Source organism: Lissotriton helveticus, chromosome 4_1, assembly GCF_964261635.1.
Source record: "Lissotriton helveticus chromosome 4_1, aLisHel1.1, whole genome shotgun sequence".
Classification (NCBI taxonomy): domain Eukaryota; kingdom Metazoa; phylum Chordata; class Amphibia; order Caudata; family Salamandridae; genus Lissotriton; species Lissotriton helveticus.
The window spans coordinates 66,690,662-66,707,710 of record NC_136063.1 but is presented as its reverse complement, the minus strand read 5'-3'; the positions used below and the strand labels follow the sequence as shown (position 1 = coordinate 66,707,710).

General features: G+C 48.5%; 1 protein-coding gene across 1 annotated transcript in view; it reads left to right on the top strand.

Moving 5' to 3' along the window:
• Positions 1-1,686: 1,686 nt before the first annotated feature.
• The window catches only part of LOC144826952 (embryonic protein UVS.2-like), a 62,466-nt gene continuing 47,103 nt past the window's right edge, over positions 1,687-17,049 (top strand). The window contains exons 1-3 of the mRNA XM_078685413.1: positions 1,687-1,770; positions 14,154-14,178; positions 16,850-16,915. Of these exons, the coding sequence (XP_078541539.1) occupies positions 1,702-1,770; positions 14,154-14,178; positions 16,850-16,915 (160 nt within the window). The 5' untranslated portion in view covers positions 1,687-1,701. The remainder of the gene's footprint in view (positions 1,771-14,153; positions 14,179-16,849; positions 16,916-17,049) is intronic.

Sequence of the window (17,049 nt, the reverse complement as noted above, 5' to 3'; positions counted from 1 at the left end):
AGCTGTTCGTGTCCTGGAGCACTTAGTGCTCTCTGCATAAAGTGCATCCTTAGGCCCATTTTGGACACATAGCGTTATATGCTGGATTACGCTTGCCATGTACTTACGCATAATTACGAATCATTTCGCAGTAATTATGAGTAATTGGGGTTTAGAGAATTACACCTACCCCTAAAAAAACGAAGGACACCGTGGTCTATGAAAGAAAACAAATGATTGGAGGTTAAAATTCTGAGCTTATTGGTGAAAAGCTGGCAGGCAGTGGGCGGGCTCTCATATTGTGTCTGAATTTGTCAATTATGGACAGGTTGAGCTGAGATTGAAGTATGTAATTCAGGAAGGGGCACCAAATCCCGTAATGAGGGCGTAAGGGCGCATGTCCCTGCTGCATTCTTACACCCTTGCTTCCACCATTTTACTCTTTTTCCCTTCATTCCACCCGCCCTGGCCTTGCACCTTTTTAAATGCAAGTAGCCTTCTACCATGCTTTCCCTCACCCCACCCTTCCTTTCGTCCAGCCTCCACCACACTTGTCATCCTCGCATCCTTTCATCCTCCAATCCTGTCTTTCGTTCTTCCACCCTTCCTTTCATCCTCCCACCCTTCCTTTCAACCACCACCACCCCTTTCATTCTTCCACCCTTTCTTTCATCCTCCCACCCTTCCGTTCATTCTCCCTCCAAGCCTTTCATTCTTCCACCCCTCCTTTCATTCTCCCACCCTTAATTTCATTTGCCCACCATGCCTTTCATAGTCCCACTCTGCCTTTCTTCCTACTCTGCCTTTCATCCCACTCCTCTGCCTTTCGTTCTTATACTCATCCTTTCATACTTCCACCCTTCCTTTCATCTCACCACTTTTCCTTTCTTCCTACTACTCTGCCTTTTATCCTACTGCTCTGCCTTTTATTCTTACACTCTTCCTTTCATCCTCCCACTCTGCCTTTCATCCTCCCACCTTCCCGTTCATTCTTTCACCCTCCCTTTTATCCTCCGACCCTTCCTTTCATCGTCCCACTCTTCCTTTCTTCCTACTACTCTGCCTTTCATCCTACTCCTCTGCCTTTCATCCTACTACTCTGCCTTTCATCCTACTCCTCTGCCTTTCATCCTACTCATCTGCCTTTCGTTCTTGCACTCTTCCTTTCATCCTCCGGCCCTGCCTTCCATCTACAGCTGTTTAACTCTGATCCATCTATGAAGCTAACTAACTTTGCTTGAAACATTAAATCTGCTCTCCACACCCACGCCCAGCTTATCAGATACACTTTTTGTGTCTCCTGTGATCTTCTCCACTCCGGGTCTTTCGGTGCCTCGAGGACTTTTGCTGTTGTTTGAGGAGCCAAACCCTGAAGGTGCGCCTGTGTCCAATCCCAACTTCACCCTCTTACAGAAAGAATACAGACAACACGAATATACCACGGTGCAGGGACTGTCACAAACCCAATTTACCACACTTAAAAGCTGCTTATTATTATCTTAGCTCTGGCACCAGAGAGGCAATCCCAGGGCAGTCTCTCCAGGACAGACACACCTTGTGATCTGTGCAGAAAGAGACGTCATCCTTGGGGCTGAAGGCTGATTGGAGGATGCTCAGCCTCTTCTGGGTATATAAAGAACTGGGTCTAAGGTCAACGAAGCATCTCTCTGAAGGAAGAAACATTGTCTGGTGGTGACCTGAGCTCTGTTCCAGAACCAGAGAATGGACAGTCGAGCATGGACCCTGGTGGCAGTGTGCCTGGTGGGCACCTGCTGGAGCTTACCTGTACAGGTGAGACCCCCTTTAACGATGGTATATAGAGCTGAGTGCAGGCACAGGTGAGACCCTTTAACAATGGTATATAGACCTGAGTGCAGGCACAGGTGAGGCTCCTTTAACGATGGTATATAAAGCTGTGTGCAGGCACAGGTGAGACCCCCTTTAACGATGGTATATAGAGCTGAGTGCAGGCACAAGTGAGACCCCCTTTAACGATGGTATATAGAGCTGAGTGCAGGCACAAGTGAGACCCCCTTTAACGATGGTATATAGAGCTGAGTGCAGGCACAAGTGAGACCCCCTTTAACGATGGTATATAGAGCTGAGTGCAGGCACAGGTGAGACCCCTTTAACGATGGTATATAGAGCTGTGTGCAGGCACAGGTGAGACCCCCTTTAACAATGGTATATGGAGCTGAGTGCAGGCACAGGTGAGACCCCTTTAACAATGGTATATAGAGCTGAGAGCAGGCACAGGTGAGACCCCTTTAACAATGGTATATAGAGCTGTGTGCAGGCACAGGTGAGGCCCCTTTAGCAATGGTATATAGAGCTGAGTGCAGGCACAGGTGAGACCCCTTTAACAATGGTATATAGAGCTGTGTGCAGGCACAGGTGAGACCCCCTTTAACAATGGTATATAGAGCTGAGTGCAGGCACAGGAGAGGCCCCTTTAACAATGGTATATAGAGCTGTGTGCAGGCACAGGTGAGACCCCCTTTAACAATGGTATATAGAGCTGTGTGCAGGCACAGGTGAGACCCCTTTAACAATGGTATATAGAGCTGTGTACAGACACAGGTGAGACCCCTTTAACGATGGTATATAGAGCTGAGTGCAGGCACAGGTGAGACCCCTTTAACGATGGTATATAGAGCTGAGTGCAGGCACAGGTGGGACCCCTTTAATAATGGTATATAGAGCTGAGAGCAGGCACAGGTGAGACCCCCTTTAACAATGGTATATAGAGCTGAGTGCAGGCACAGGTGAGACCCCCTTTAACGATGGTATATAGAGCTGAGTGCAGGCACAGGTGAGACCCCTTTAACGATGGTATATAGAGCTTTGTGCAGGCACAGGTGAGACCCCCTTAAACGATGGTATATAGAGCTGAGTGCAGGCACAGGTGAGACCCCCTTTAACAATGGTATATAGAGCTGAGTGCAGGCACAGGTGAGACCCCCTTTAACAATGGAATATAGAGCTTAGTGCAGGCACAGGTGAGACCCCTTTAACAATGGAATATAGAGCTTTGTGCAGGCACAGGTGAGACCCCCTTTAACAATGGTATATAGAGCTGAGTGCAGGCACAGGTGAGTCCCCCTTTAACAATGGTATATAGAGCTGTGTGCAGGCACAGGTGAGACCCCTTTAATGATGGTATATAGAGCTGTGTGTAAGCACAGGTGAGACCCCCTTTAACAATGGTATATAGAGCTTAGTGCAGGCACAGGTGAGACCCCTTTAACAATGGTATATAGAGCTGTGTGCAGGCACAGGTGAGACCCCCTTTAACGATGGTATATAGAGCTGAGTGCAGGCACAGGTGAGTCCCCCTTTAACAATGGTATATAGAGCTGTGTGCAGGCACAGGTGAGACCCCTTTAATGATGGTATATAGAGCTGTGTGTAAGCACAGGCGAGACCCCCTTTAACAATGGTATATAGAGCTGTGTGCAGGCACAGGTGAGACCCCTTTAACGATGGTATATAGAGCTGAGTCCAGGCACAGGTGAGGCTCCTTTAACGATGGTATATAGAGCTGAGTCCAGGCACAGGTGAGACCCCTTTAACGATGGTATATAGAGCTGAGTGCAGACACAGGTGAGACCCCCTTTAACAATGGTATATAGAGCTGAGTGCAGGCACAGGTGAGACCCCTTAAACGACGGTATATAGAGCTGTGCAGGCACAGGTGAGACCCCCTTTAACAATGGTATATAGAGCTGAGTGCAGACACAGGTGAGACCCCCTTTAACAATGGTATATAGAGCTGAGTGCAGACACAGGTGAGACCCCTTTATGGTATATAGAGCTGAGTGCAGGCACAGGTGAGACCCTTTATGGTATATAGAGCTGAGTGCAGGCACAGGTGAGACCCCTTTAACAATGGTATATAGAGCTGTGTGCAGGCACAGGTGAGACCCCTTTAACAATGGTATATAGAGCTGTGTGCAGGCACAGGTGAGACCCCTTTAACAATGGTATATAGAGCTGTGTGCAGGCACAGGTGAGACCCCTTTAACAATGGTATATAGAGCTGAGTGCAGGCACAGATGAGACCCCTTTAACGATGGTATATAGAGCTGTGTGCAGGCACAGGTGAGTCCCCCTTTAACAATGGTATATAGAGCTGTGTGCAGGCACAGGTGAGACCCCTTCAACGATGGTATCTAGAGCTGATTGCAGGCACAGGTGAGACCCCTTTAACAATGGTATATAGAGCTGTGTGCAGGCAGAGGTGAGACCCTCTTTAACAATGGTATATAGAGCTGAGTGCAGGCACAGGTGAGACCCCCTTTAACCATGGTATATAGAGCTGTGTGCTGGCACAGGTGAGACCCCTTTAACGATGGTATATAGAGCTGAGTGCAGGCACAGGTGAGACCCCTTTAACAATGGTATATAGAGCTGCGTGCAGGCACAGGTGAGACCCCTTTAACGATGGTATATAGAGCTGAGTGCAGGCACAGGTGAGACCCCTTTAACAATGGTATATAGAGCTCTGTGCAGGCACAGGTGAGACCCCCTTTAACAATGGTATATAGAGCTGAGTGCAGGCACAGGTGAGACCCCTTTAACAATGGTATATAGAGCTGTGTGCAGGCACAGGTGAGACCCCCTTTAATAATGGTATATAGAGCTGTGTCCAGGCACAGGTGAGACCCCTTTAACAATGGTATATAGAGCTGTGTGCAGGCACAGGTGAGACCCCCTTTAACGATGGTATATAGAGCTGAGTGCAGGCACAGGTGAGACCCCCTTTAATGATGGTATATAGAGCTGTGTGCACGCACAGGTGAGACCCGTTTAACGATGGTATATAGAGCTGTGTGCAGGCACAGGTGAGACCCGTTTAACGATGGTATATAGAGCTGTGTGCAGGCACAGGTGAGAACCCTTTAATAATGGTATATAGAGATGTGTGCAGGCACAGGTGAGACCCCTTTAACGATGGTATATAGAGCTGAGTGCAGACACAGGTGAGAACCCTTTAATAATGGTATATAGAGCTGTGTGCAGGCACAGGTGAGAACCCTTTAATAATGGTATATAGAGCTGTGTGCAGGCACAGGTGAGAACCCTTTAATAATGGTATATAGAGCTGTGTGCAGGCACAGGTGAGAACCCTTTAATAATGGTATATAGAGATGTGTGCAGGCACAGGTGAGAACCCTTTAATAATGGTATATAGAGCTGTGTGCAGGCACAGGTGAGAACCCTTTAATAATGGTATATAGAGATGTGTGCAGGCACAGGTGAGACCCCTTTAACGATGGTATATAGAGCTGAGTGCAGACACAGGTGAGAACCCTTTAATAATGGTATATAGAGCTGTGTGCAGGCACAGGTGAGAACCCTTTAATAATGGTATATAGAGCTGTGTGCAGGCACAGGTGAGAACCCTTTAATAATGGTATATAGAGATGTGTGCAGGCACAGGTGAGAACCCTTTAATAATGGTATATAGAGCTGAGTGCAGGCACAGGTGAGACCCCTTTAACAATGGTATTTAGAGCTGTGTGCAGGCACAGGTGAGACCCCTTTAACAATGGTATTTAGAGCTGTGTGCAGGCACAGGTGAGACCCCTTTAACAAAGGTATTTAGAGCTGAGTGCAGGCACAGGTGAGACCCCCTTTAATGATGGTATATAGAGCTGTGTGCACGCACAGGTGAGACGCGTTTAACGATGGTATATAGAGCTGTGTGCAGGCACAGGTGAGACCCGTTTAACGATGGTATATAGAGCTGTGTGCAGGCACAGGTGAGAACCCTTTAATAATGGTATATAGAGCTGTGTGCAGGCACAGGTGAGACCCACTTTAACAATGGTATATAGAGCTGTGTGCAGGCACAGGTGAGAACCCTTTAATAATGGTATATAGAGCTGTGTGCAGGCACAGGTGAGAACCCTTTAATAATGGTATATAGAGATGTGTGCAGGCACAGGTGAGAACCCTTTAATAATGGTATATAGAGCTGTGTGCAGGCACAGGTGAGAACCCTTTAATAATGGTATATAGAGCTGAGTGCAGGCACGGGTGAGGCTCCTGAAACGATGGTATATAGAGCTGAGTGCAGGCACAGGTGAGACCCCCTTAAACAATGGTATATAGAGCTGAGTGCAGACACAGGTGAGACCCCTTCAACAATGGTATATAGAGCTGAGTGCAGGCACAGGTGAGACCCCTTTAACAATGGTATATAGAGCTCTGTGCCGGCACAGGTGAGACCCCCTTAACAATGGTATATAGAGATGTGCGCAGGCACAGGTGAGACCCGTTTAACGATGGTATATAGAGCTGAGTGCAGGCACAGGTGAGACTCCTTTAACAATGGTATATAGAGCTGTGTGCAGGCACAGGTGAGAACCCTTTAATAATGGTATATAGAGCTGAGTGCAGGCACAGGTGAGACCCCCTTTAACAATGGTATATAGAGATGTGCGCAGGCACAGGTGAGACCCGTTTAACGATGGTATATAGAGCTGAGTGGAGGCACAGGTGAGACCCCCTTTAACAATGGTATATAGAGCTGAGTGCAGACACAGGTGACAACCCTTTAACAATGGTATATAGAGCTGTGTGCAGGCACAGGTGAGACCCCCTTTAACAATGGTATATAGAGCTGAGTGCAGACACAGGTGACAACCCTTTAACAATGGTATATAGAGCTGTGTGCAGGCACAGGTGAGACCCCCTTTAACAATGGTATATAGAGCTGGGTGCAGGCACAGGTGAGACCCCTTTAACGATGGTATATAGAGCTGTGTGCAGGCACAGGTAAGACCCGTTTAACAATGGTATATAGAGCTGAATGCAGACACAGGTGAGACCCCCTTTAACGATGGTATATAGAGCTGTGTGCAGGCACAGGTGAGACCCGTTTAACAATGGTATATAGAGCTGAGTGCAGGCACAGGTGAGACCCCCTTTAACAATGGTATATAGAGCTGAGTGCAGGCACAGGTGAGGCCCCCTTTAACGATGGTATATCGAGCTGTGTGCAGGCACAGGTGAGACCCGTTTAACAATGGTATATAGAGCTGAGTGCAGGCACAGGTGAGGCCCCCTTTAACGATGGTATATCGAGCTGTGTGCAGGCACAGGTGAGACCCGTTTAACAATGGTATATAGAGCTGAGTGCAGGCACAGGTGAGACCCCCTTTAACAATGGTATATAGAGCTGTGTGCAGGCACAGGTGAGACCCGTTTAACAATGGTATATAGAGCTGAGTGCAGGCACAGGTGAGACCCCCTTTAACAATGGTATATAGAGCTGAGTGCAGGCACAGGTGAATCCCCCTTTAACGATGGTATATCGAGCTGTGTGCAGGCACAGGTGAGACCCCCTTTACAAATGGTAAATAGAGCTGAGTGCAGGCACAGGTGAGACCCCCTTTAACCATGGTATATAGAGCTGAGTGCAGGCACAGGTGAGACCCCCTTTAACAATGGTATATAGAGCAGTGTGCATGCACAGGTGAGGCCCACTTTAACAATGGTATATAGAGCGGTGTGCAGGCACAGATGAGACCCCTTTAACAATGGTATATAGAGCTGAGTGGAGACACATGCGAGAGCTGCAGTAACAGTAATAGATATGGTTCTGTGCAGGTGCAGACTCTCGGGTGTACATCACTGTAAGTACACCTGTGCAGGTGAGAGCTGTAGTTACAGTGTTTTATGGACCTGTGTGCACATAAAGCCTCTCAGATGTACCGCACCTGACTGTGAGGGCATCTGCAGACACGAAAAACACAGTAACCATAATGCATGGGTCTGCAGTACACCTGTACAGGAGAGTTATGTTATGTTAGTATGTATTTGTAGAGCGCACGTTCACCCTGGGGTTTCTTGGCGCTGTGTACCGCTGGGGAACCCGTCCTGGCTTTCCTTGTGAGATGGTCCCTATTGGGCATCCCCAAGGTGAAGCCAGGCATCCCCGGCAGCGAGGGGGCCATTGTGGAGATTAAGCAAGCTATTGCCCAGAGTTGCAGCGTGGGACCCATGGTTAGAGAGGCACCGAGGCGAGATTTATCGAGCCCGCTGACATTGGTTCTGTACCCTGCCGAGTCGGGAATTGAACCCTGGTCCCAGGCCGACCTCTGCTTCTGGGTCTGCCGCCTCTAACCGGTGAGCCACACTTCTCCACTAACAGAGTACATCAGTGACAGTATCACACAGCCCTCTGTACATGTGACGCCTCTCAGGTGAGCTTCACACAGAGCGCACCTGTGCAGGAGAGTGTATCAGGGACAGTATTACACAGCCCTGTGTACATGTGATGCCTGTCAGGTGAGCTTCACAGAGAGCGCACCTGTACTCAGTGATTTCTCCCACGTGCCTACTAAGAGAAGATTCCCGATACTCAAGCTGTGTCAAACAACATGCTGCTGCTTTCTCCTGTTGCTGCAGTCAGGTGTCATGTTTGGCATGACGTCATAGGGAACTTATAGTGCAATGATTATCGACTATGGTTTTCACAAGTATGCGTTCATATCTCACGGGCTTCTCTCGTAGACGTTAACAAATGTGCATTCCGGTCGCCTGTCTCTGGTGATAGAATACAAATGGCCACAAAACAGCATTGGCAGTGCTTGTGAGCAGGGCGCAAATTGTGTGTGCTTAGATATTGCATGCACCTTTTAGCTTTTAGGTGGTGGTGAAAGCATCCAGTACACATAAAATATAAAATTCAAGGGTGCCACAAATACAGTTTTTTAGCACCGGGACTTAATCTTTTACAAAATAAACACTGGCCTCAACTTAAACATTTAGTTTTTATTTAAACTCTGACACATAGAAAGTGGCAACAGGAAGAAAACTGACGGTAAACCTGTTCTGGTTAATTGGTAGCAAAGACTGTGTTTTAAAATATCTTATGGGTTTAATGCACCTGATGCAGAGATCTGTGTGTTTCCATGGAATCTGAGTGAATAATAATGGTAAGATGCTTCTGGAGGTTAATGGACTTGCTGCAGAAATCTGTGTGTTCCTGGTGAATCTGAATGAATAATAATTGTGAGATAACTCTGGAGGTTAATGCACTTGCTGGAAAGATCTGTGTTTTGTTTAGCCTCAGTTTTGACTCAAAGTAGCATAGAAGGTTAGTGCAAAGCACATCATGTAACATGCAAATGACAGATTTTATTTTATGTAGTTAGATAAGTAGGTTACGGCTTTGAAGACGGAGATCCTTATGTTACTTGTAGTTACTTGTAAAGCTTTTAATATAGCACAGTGAGCTATGGAAATGATATGTGACTTCTACACCTTGTAATGCTCCACTGCTTTATGTAACACACTCTGTACAATGATTTACAAATGCATATGATTTCATGTATATGTAATATTTACGTTTGATGAAAAGTGCTCCGACACCCTGCATTGGGATTAGTAGTACCATACAAGAAAAAATAGTGCCACTTAAATTATTTCAACGCCTCCTCAGGGGTAGTAAGCGCTCTATAAATGCTATTTATTTTGTGTAAATGCTGGGAAAGGCCAACACATCTGACATTATGACAGTGCACGCATATCTCGTAAACAGAGCATGAACAAAGTGAAAATCTGCCTCCCTTTTTTTTGCAGAGTTTTATATAGCGCGAACTAGACCCGAACCGAATCAGGTATCAGAGCGCTTTACATAGCACCAGTTACGTTACATGAGGACACACTTTTTCATTTTAGGCACGGGGAGATTAAGTGATTTGCCCAGAATCACAGGAGGTTTTTGGCGTCGTTACCGAGACTCGAACCCAGATCCCCAGGTCCGAGGTCGAGCGCCTTAGCCGTTAGGCCAACCCCTCTCCCTTAGGTGTGTGAGACGTGCTAACAAGGTGCGAGCCTTTGTTATGCCTCTACTTCTAGGTGTGAGGCTCCTGACTGCTCCCAGTCAGGAGACTGAACAAAAGGAGTCCAGATGACCCCTCAGATTCCTTTGTTATGGGCCCAGCTGGAGTCTGAAATGTGAACGCCCCCTCCCTGCCTGCACGTTTTTATTTATGGAAAGCAGACAACGTGCAGGCGCATCCTGAATGTGTCCTGGTGTTTAAAAATGACACCTGTAAGAATGACCCAAACATTTTATTGTTTCAGTTAATTAAAACCATAACAATACATTTTATAAAATCAGGCACTACAAATAAAACTCTTAGTGTTTATCTACATTCTGTTTCTCTTTCCGTTTCCAGTGCAAGTATTTTTAAAATTTAGTCTTTTTAACAAAAACAATGTACAATTTTAAAGCTGATCATAAGCATTTGTTGGGCCATGTGAAGTGTTCCTCCGAATGTTCTAGTGTTGTTCTGTGTTATGTTCGGGAGAGCCCTCTACCACAAAGTCAACCGTCCTATTTCCCTTTTCTGAGCGGGGCACAGGGTTACATTTCAGTGCATGTGTATGAGCCAGAAGGAACTTTATTAATAGGCAATTCAATGGAGTGTCAATAGGGTTTATCAATCAATCAATCAATCAGGAGTTTGTTAAAGCGCGACTACTCACCCGTAAGGGTCTCAAGGCGCTAGGGGTGGGGGGGGGGTGCAGGTTCCATTCCATCAAAGAGGGGGTCTGTCGAAGAGCCAGGTTTTGAGGTTTCTTGCGAAGATGGGGAGCGATGTTGTCTGTCTGAGGTGGAGCGGAAGGGCGTTCCATGCTTTGGCCGCGAGGAAGGAGAAGGAGCGGCCTCCCGATCTGGTCTTTCTGGTGCGGGGGACCACAGCGTAGGAAAGCTGGGCTGATCGTAGGGTCCTTTGGGGTGTGTGGAATTTGAGTCAGCTGTTCAGGTATGCTGGTCCGGTGCCGTGGAGGGCCTTGTGTGCGTGGATGAGCATCTTAAAGGTGATTCTCGCCTCGACGGGGAGCCAGTGGAGTGTGCGCAGGTGCTGGGAGATGTGGCAGTGTTTTGGCAGGTTGAGGACCAGTCTTGCGGCGGCGTTCTGGATGTTCTGTAGCTTGCGGATGAGGTTTTTGTTTATTTCGGCATAGAGTGCGTTGCCGTAGTCGAGTCTGCTGGTGACCAGGGCGTGAGTGACTGTCTTTCGGTGTTCGAGGGGGATCCATTTGAAGGTCTTACGAAGGAGGGTGTGGAAGCAGGAAGATGAGACAGAGTTGATCTGGCGGTCCATTTTGAGCTCGGAGTCCAGGATGATTCCCAGGTTGCGTGCGTGGTCTGTGGGGGTTGGCGGGTTTCCGAGGGCGGTGGGCCACCAGGTGTCACTCCAGGCGTCGGGGTTTGGGCCCATGATGAGTACTTCTGTTTTGTTGGTGTTTAGCTGTAGGCAGCTGTTTTTCATCCATTTGGCGACAGCTTCCATGCCTTGTCGAAAGTTGCGTCTGGCGGTGTTGGGCTCGTTGGATAGGGAGAGGATGAGCTGGGTGTCGTCTGCATATGACACGATGTTGAGTCCGTAGGTTCTGACGATGGGGGCAAGTGGAGCCATGTAGACGTTGAAGAGCGTCGGGCTGAGGGAGGAGCCCTGGGGGACTCCGCAGGTGATAGGTGTGGGGTCCGAGAGGAAAGGGGGGAGTCTGACCCGCTGCGTCCTGCTGGAGAGGAAGGAGCAGATCCAGTCGAGGGCCTTGTCCTGGATTCCTGCGTCGTAGAGTCTGCGTATTAGGGTGCGGTGGGAGACTGTGTCGAACGCCGCTGATAGGTCGAGGAGGATGAGGGCTACTGTTTCTCCTTTGTCCAGTAAGGTGCGGATGTCGTCTGTTGCGGCGAGGAGGGCAGTTTCCGTACTGTGGTTTTTTCTGAAGCCGGATTGGGAGGAGTCGAGGATGTTGTGTTCTTCAATGAATGTGGCGAGTTGGCTGTTGATGGCTTTCTCAATGACTTTCGCTGGGAACGGGAGCAGGGAGATGGGTCTGTAGTTTTTGAGGTCAGTGGGGTCTGCTGAGGGTTTCTTTAGGAGGGGGTTAACTCCGGGTGTTTCCAGTCGTCGGGGAATGAGGCGGTCGCCAGGGAGCGGTTGATGGTTTGGCGGAGCATGGGTGCGATGGTGTTGGCGGCTCTGTTGAAGATGTGGTGGGGGCAGGGGTCCGTCGGGGCCCCTGAGTGGATTGACTTCATTGTCTTCAGTGTGTCTTCGGTGGTGAGGGCTGTCCAGTCATCAATCGTTGGTTTCCGGGTGTCGGGGGTGGTTGGTGAGGGTTCAGTGTATTGGTTGTCTTCGTCGAAGTTGTCGTAGATGCTCTTGATTTTGTGGTGGAAAAAGATGCTGAGTTTGTCGCAGAGGTCTTGTGAGGGAGGGATGTCGGTAGACTCGCTGGTGGGTTGGGCGAACTCCTTGATGATGCTGAAGAGTTCCTTGCTGTTGTGTGCGTGGGTGGAGATTCTGTCTTCAATCGCTTTTTTCCTCGTTTCTCTGATGAGTTGATGGTGGGCGTTGGTGGCGGCTCTGAAGTTGTTGTGGGCTTCTGTGGATTTGGTGTTTCTCCAGGCCTTCGAGGCGGCGGCATGTACGCCTGGACTCTCGAAGTTCGGTGGTAAACCATCTGGCTTTCTTGGCACGGGTATTGTTGTTTTCTTGAGGGGGGCTATGGTGTTGGTGCTGTCCGAGATCCATCTATGCAGGGTTCGGGCTGCGGTGTTGGGGTCGTCGTTTTCCGCGATGGTTGGGGTGGAGTTGTTGAGTGAGGAGGTGAGCTGGTCATCGGTGATTTTGGTCCAGTTTAGGGTCGCCATGATCGCTGATCTGCACGTTCTTATACCTATGGAGTTCATGGCTTTTTTTTTTAGAAAGATGCCGCGTACATGGGATAAATTCGGACAAATAGAGACAAGATGGATAGTCCTCCTTGCTGCCCCAACATAGTACACCTGTAAGAATTCAGCACATTATTCAGAGGGGCCCAACCTCTTGTCATGGTGGACGGCGTTCACCCTATGCAAATAATAGGTGGACGCTGTCCACCCATGTGTACCCCCGACTTGGGCTATTGCACAAAGTGCTCGGTTTTCTGCATTTGGGGTCTCAGAATGCGTGGTGGAGCTAAATCGCACGTGCTAGAAGATGTAAATATGTTTGGATACTCAACCATGGATGTTGTGGAGTGTGCCTGCTCGATTTCTGACACTTTTTACCAGGAATAACTCTTGCTTGCCAAAAACATGCGAATATGGAATTAGCGTGCACATTTGAATTCCAATTTGGGCGCAAGGAGTTTGCACCCAAATCAGGATTAGTGCGGCCATCCGATGGTCCTACTTGAGATACCCCAAGGACACCTCCACAGATTCTTCTGCTACATTGTACGAGAACTCTGTACAACTTCGAGCCATCTGAGCTGCTAAAGGACATTTGATCTTGTGACACTTTTTATCGAAACGTTCCTTCAGTAGTTAAGTCAGCATCCAAATAGGTAGATGAACCACAGACTTCACCCTTGACATCTGTCCAACCCTGAGTGCTTGAAACAAGGCTCAAGCCATTCCAGGAGCCACAGTGTTTAACCACCATATCCATATGGACGCTTCAATATCGACTGCAGCAATATTGACCGCAAAATATCAGCTGCACAGTATCGACAAGGACAGTTACCAAGGAGGCATCGGACCAGTAAATCCCCGCTCCCCAATATACTCTTACCTTGATGATACTGTGCAGGGTGATGTCCTGCAGCCCATACTGTTGCAGGTCGAGGGTTGTCCTTTCCATATTTTGACATGTCAAGTCAAGTCAGGGATATTTGTATTGTGCACATCACTCCCAAGAGTCTCATGGCGCTTGCAGACGGCTCTAACAAAGAGATGATGAGGTAATGGCTTAGTTTTCAAAAAGGCATGTCTTCAGCTTTTTATAGAAGCAGCTTTTTTCGGGGTTGATGCACAGGTGTAAAGGCATCTTATTCCAAGGTGCCGGAGCAAGAAAAGAGAAAGAACGACCCCCTTTCCTGGCAGGATGAATTCTGAGAGGAGTAAGCAGTGCCTCATTGCTGGATCTGAGCAGTCTGCCTAGCTGATACCAGCGTAGCTTCTGCGACCAGTATTTGGGACCATTACCATACATTTGCTTATGGGTCAGGCACAGAATTGTGAAGAGAATTCGTTGACATATAGCCCAAGGTACATCCTATGTCATCTGTTAAAACATGGTGTTAGAGTTTCCTAAAGTTCTAAAGTCCTTATACCTAACATTGAGTGATTAGAATGTCATCTTTCTCTTTTGCAGATTTTCTTTGAACTGGAGAAAAATCGTAAGTACATTTTTAGTCCTGATATCTTTGAACTTGAGCATAGCTCCTGTACGTAACGAAGCGCTGTACTCTGGGACGGGTGGTGGCTGCATTGAGTACTATCCACGTAATCCCTTTAAATCGGATTTTGAGTGTTTACAAAGGGATAGAGAGTAAGATGTGCAGCCTTGAATGATGAGCAACCTGTGCATGTACGCCTTGTGCATGAATATAATGCTGCTATGAGTCACAAGGTGTGAGGATAAAAGGAGAATCAGTCACACCACTGACTGAATACGCAAAACGAAGTTGCTAAGACCGGGAAGTGAGAATGAGCTAAACATCCACAGAGAAGCAAACCCCTAAGCACCATTGGCCGTAGACAGAAATGCAGCGCTTTATAGATCGAACTGCTCTATTGTGTATTTGGAACCGGTGTTTGGGAAAGGATTTATAATGTCAATCAATCAATCAGGGATTTATAGAGCACACTACATACCCATGAGGGTCTGAAGGCGATGGGTGGGGGGGGGTTTCAGCCAGCTCTGAGGTCATCTGAAGAGCCAGGTTGTGAGGTCTTTTCTGAAGGCTTGCAGTGTAGGGCTTCGTCTGATCCTGAGGGGTAGTTCATTCCGGGTCTTGGATGGCTCTGTGGGTGATGGGGATATCGGCAAGGGCTAGGTCGGCGGAGCAGAGATTTATTTTGGGGCCGTGGAAGGAGATTCTTTTTTTAAGGTTTTGGGGTCCAGTGTTGTGGAGAGCTTGGTATGCATGAGTGAGCAGTTTGAAGGTAACTCTCTTTTCAACGGGGAGCCAGTGGAGGTCACAAAGGTGCTGGGTGATGTGGTAGTGTTGTGGAATGCGGAGGACGAGTCTGGCTGCTGTGTTCTGAACAGTCTGGAGTTTGCAAAGGAGTGATTTGTTGATTCTGGCACAGAGGGTGTTTCCATAGTCCGGCCTGCTGGAGTGCGTGGGTGACGGTCTTCCTGGAGTCGGGGGGGATACATTTGAAGGTCTTGCAGAGTATGTGGAGGGTGTTGAAGCATGTAGAGGACACGGCGTTGATCTGTCGGTTCATGGTGAGTTAGGAGTTGAGTATGATGCCGAGGGCAGTGGGCCACCAGTTGTCGTCTCTTGCTGTGGGGGTGGATCCGAGGATGAGTATTTCTGTTTTCTGCAAGTTGAGCTTCAGGCAACTGTTGCTCATCCAGGATGCGACGCCCGTTATTCCTTCCCGAAAACTTTACCTGGTGATGCTGGGTTCCTTTGGAGGGAGAGGTGTTGTCGGCGTAGGATATTATGCTGAGTCAGTGCTTTCAGACGATGCTTGCAAGGGGGGCCATGTAGGTGTTGAAAAGCATGGGGCTGAGAGAGGATCCTTGGGGTACTTTGCATCTGATCTTTGTGGGTTAGGAGAGGAAGGACGGGAGTCTTATTCGTTGTGTTCTGCCAAGGAGGAAAGAGCGAATCCAGTCTAGGGCAGTTCACTGGAAGTTCACTGTATGCCAACATCGTAGAGTCTGGCGGCTAGTGTGCAGTGGGAGATGGTGTCAAAGGCTACTAAGAGGTGTAGTAGAATGAGGGCTGCAGTGTGGCTTTGATCGACGAGAGTGCGGATGTTGTCAGTGGCGGCTAGGAGGGCAGTCTCGGTGCTGTGGTTGCCGCAGAATCTGGATTGTAAGTCGAGATTGTTGTTTGCATCTATGAAGTGCGTTAGCTGGGTGTTGATGATTTTGTCGTTTACTTTGAGGAGGATGCAGCTCAGGGGTTTGGGTGCGTTGGCATCTGGTGGGTTTGCGGTAGCTGTCTGGGTCCGGTGGTGGGTGAAGGCGCAGCAGTAGTGTTGGCAAGAGAACGGGCCTTGGAAGCCCAGTGTCGAGAGCTGGCAGTTGTTGTTGCATCCAGGGTTGAGTGCTTGGAGAGTGCTGGAGTCGTAGTGGCGGGGGTCGTAGGACCAGGGTCCCTGGCATGGTCGGGTCACAGATGGGCACAGACGGGCTTGCCTTTGGCGTGCCAGAGATGTGGCCGCTGCCATTAAGTGGGGTATAGGAGGGACAGAAGCTGGAAGGCGGGGGTGGGTACAAGCGCGGGGCTGGGGCCAGCAGCGGCAGGAAAAAGGCAATGAAAAAACAGATGTAACAGAGAAATTGGCAGAGATAGAAAAAACAAAAACAGAAAAAGACAGGATGACCAGAAACCAGAAAAAGACAGAAAAAGCTGAACAGAGCAGACCAGCAGAAGAGCAGGCTCTTCCACTGGAGCACCAGCGATGAGGCGCAGGCAAGAGCCTACGGCTGGAGGAGGGCCTCGAACACCTACCTAGGAACCAGAAAGGCGCTGGGGGCCGTGCCTCAACGACGGAGCTGCACGAGGGGAGAGCAGTTTCCCTGACCAGGAGGTCAGCGGTCACGCATTGTAAGAGCATACGTCCCATAAGAAAGATGGGCCTGCACATTTTTCTCAGTTTGCTGCATATGTCCCAGTGCCCACAGGGCTCTACGCATTTCTCAAACCTCCACCCACACTTGGCATGAACACTTTTGCGAGCTGGCAGAAATAGACAGTTTGTGCATTGACACTGATGCACATTAGGACCAAGTGAATATTTCACGTGCTGTAATTGCTTTATGAATCTATCTATTCCTGTGCATTAGCAGCTGACGGGAATCTGGGAATGTGCCTTCTCTTTCAGACACCCGGCATGCAGAGGAGCCCCTGATACCAGACATCTTCGAGATCATCACCAATGAGAACCAAGGTAAGAGAAAAGTTCAGGTTTCTGGGCGCTATACTTTATTAGACGTGACCCTGAGCCTAGACGTCTTCCAGACCATCACTAAAGAGAACCAAGGTAAGAGAAAACCTTGGGCTTTTAAACGATAGACTTTATTA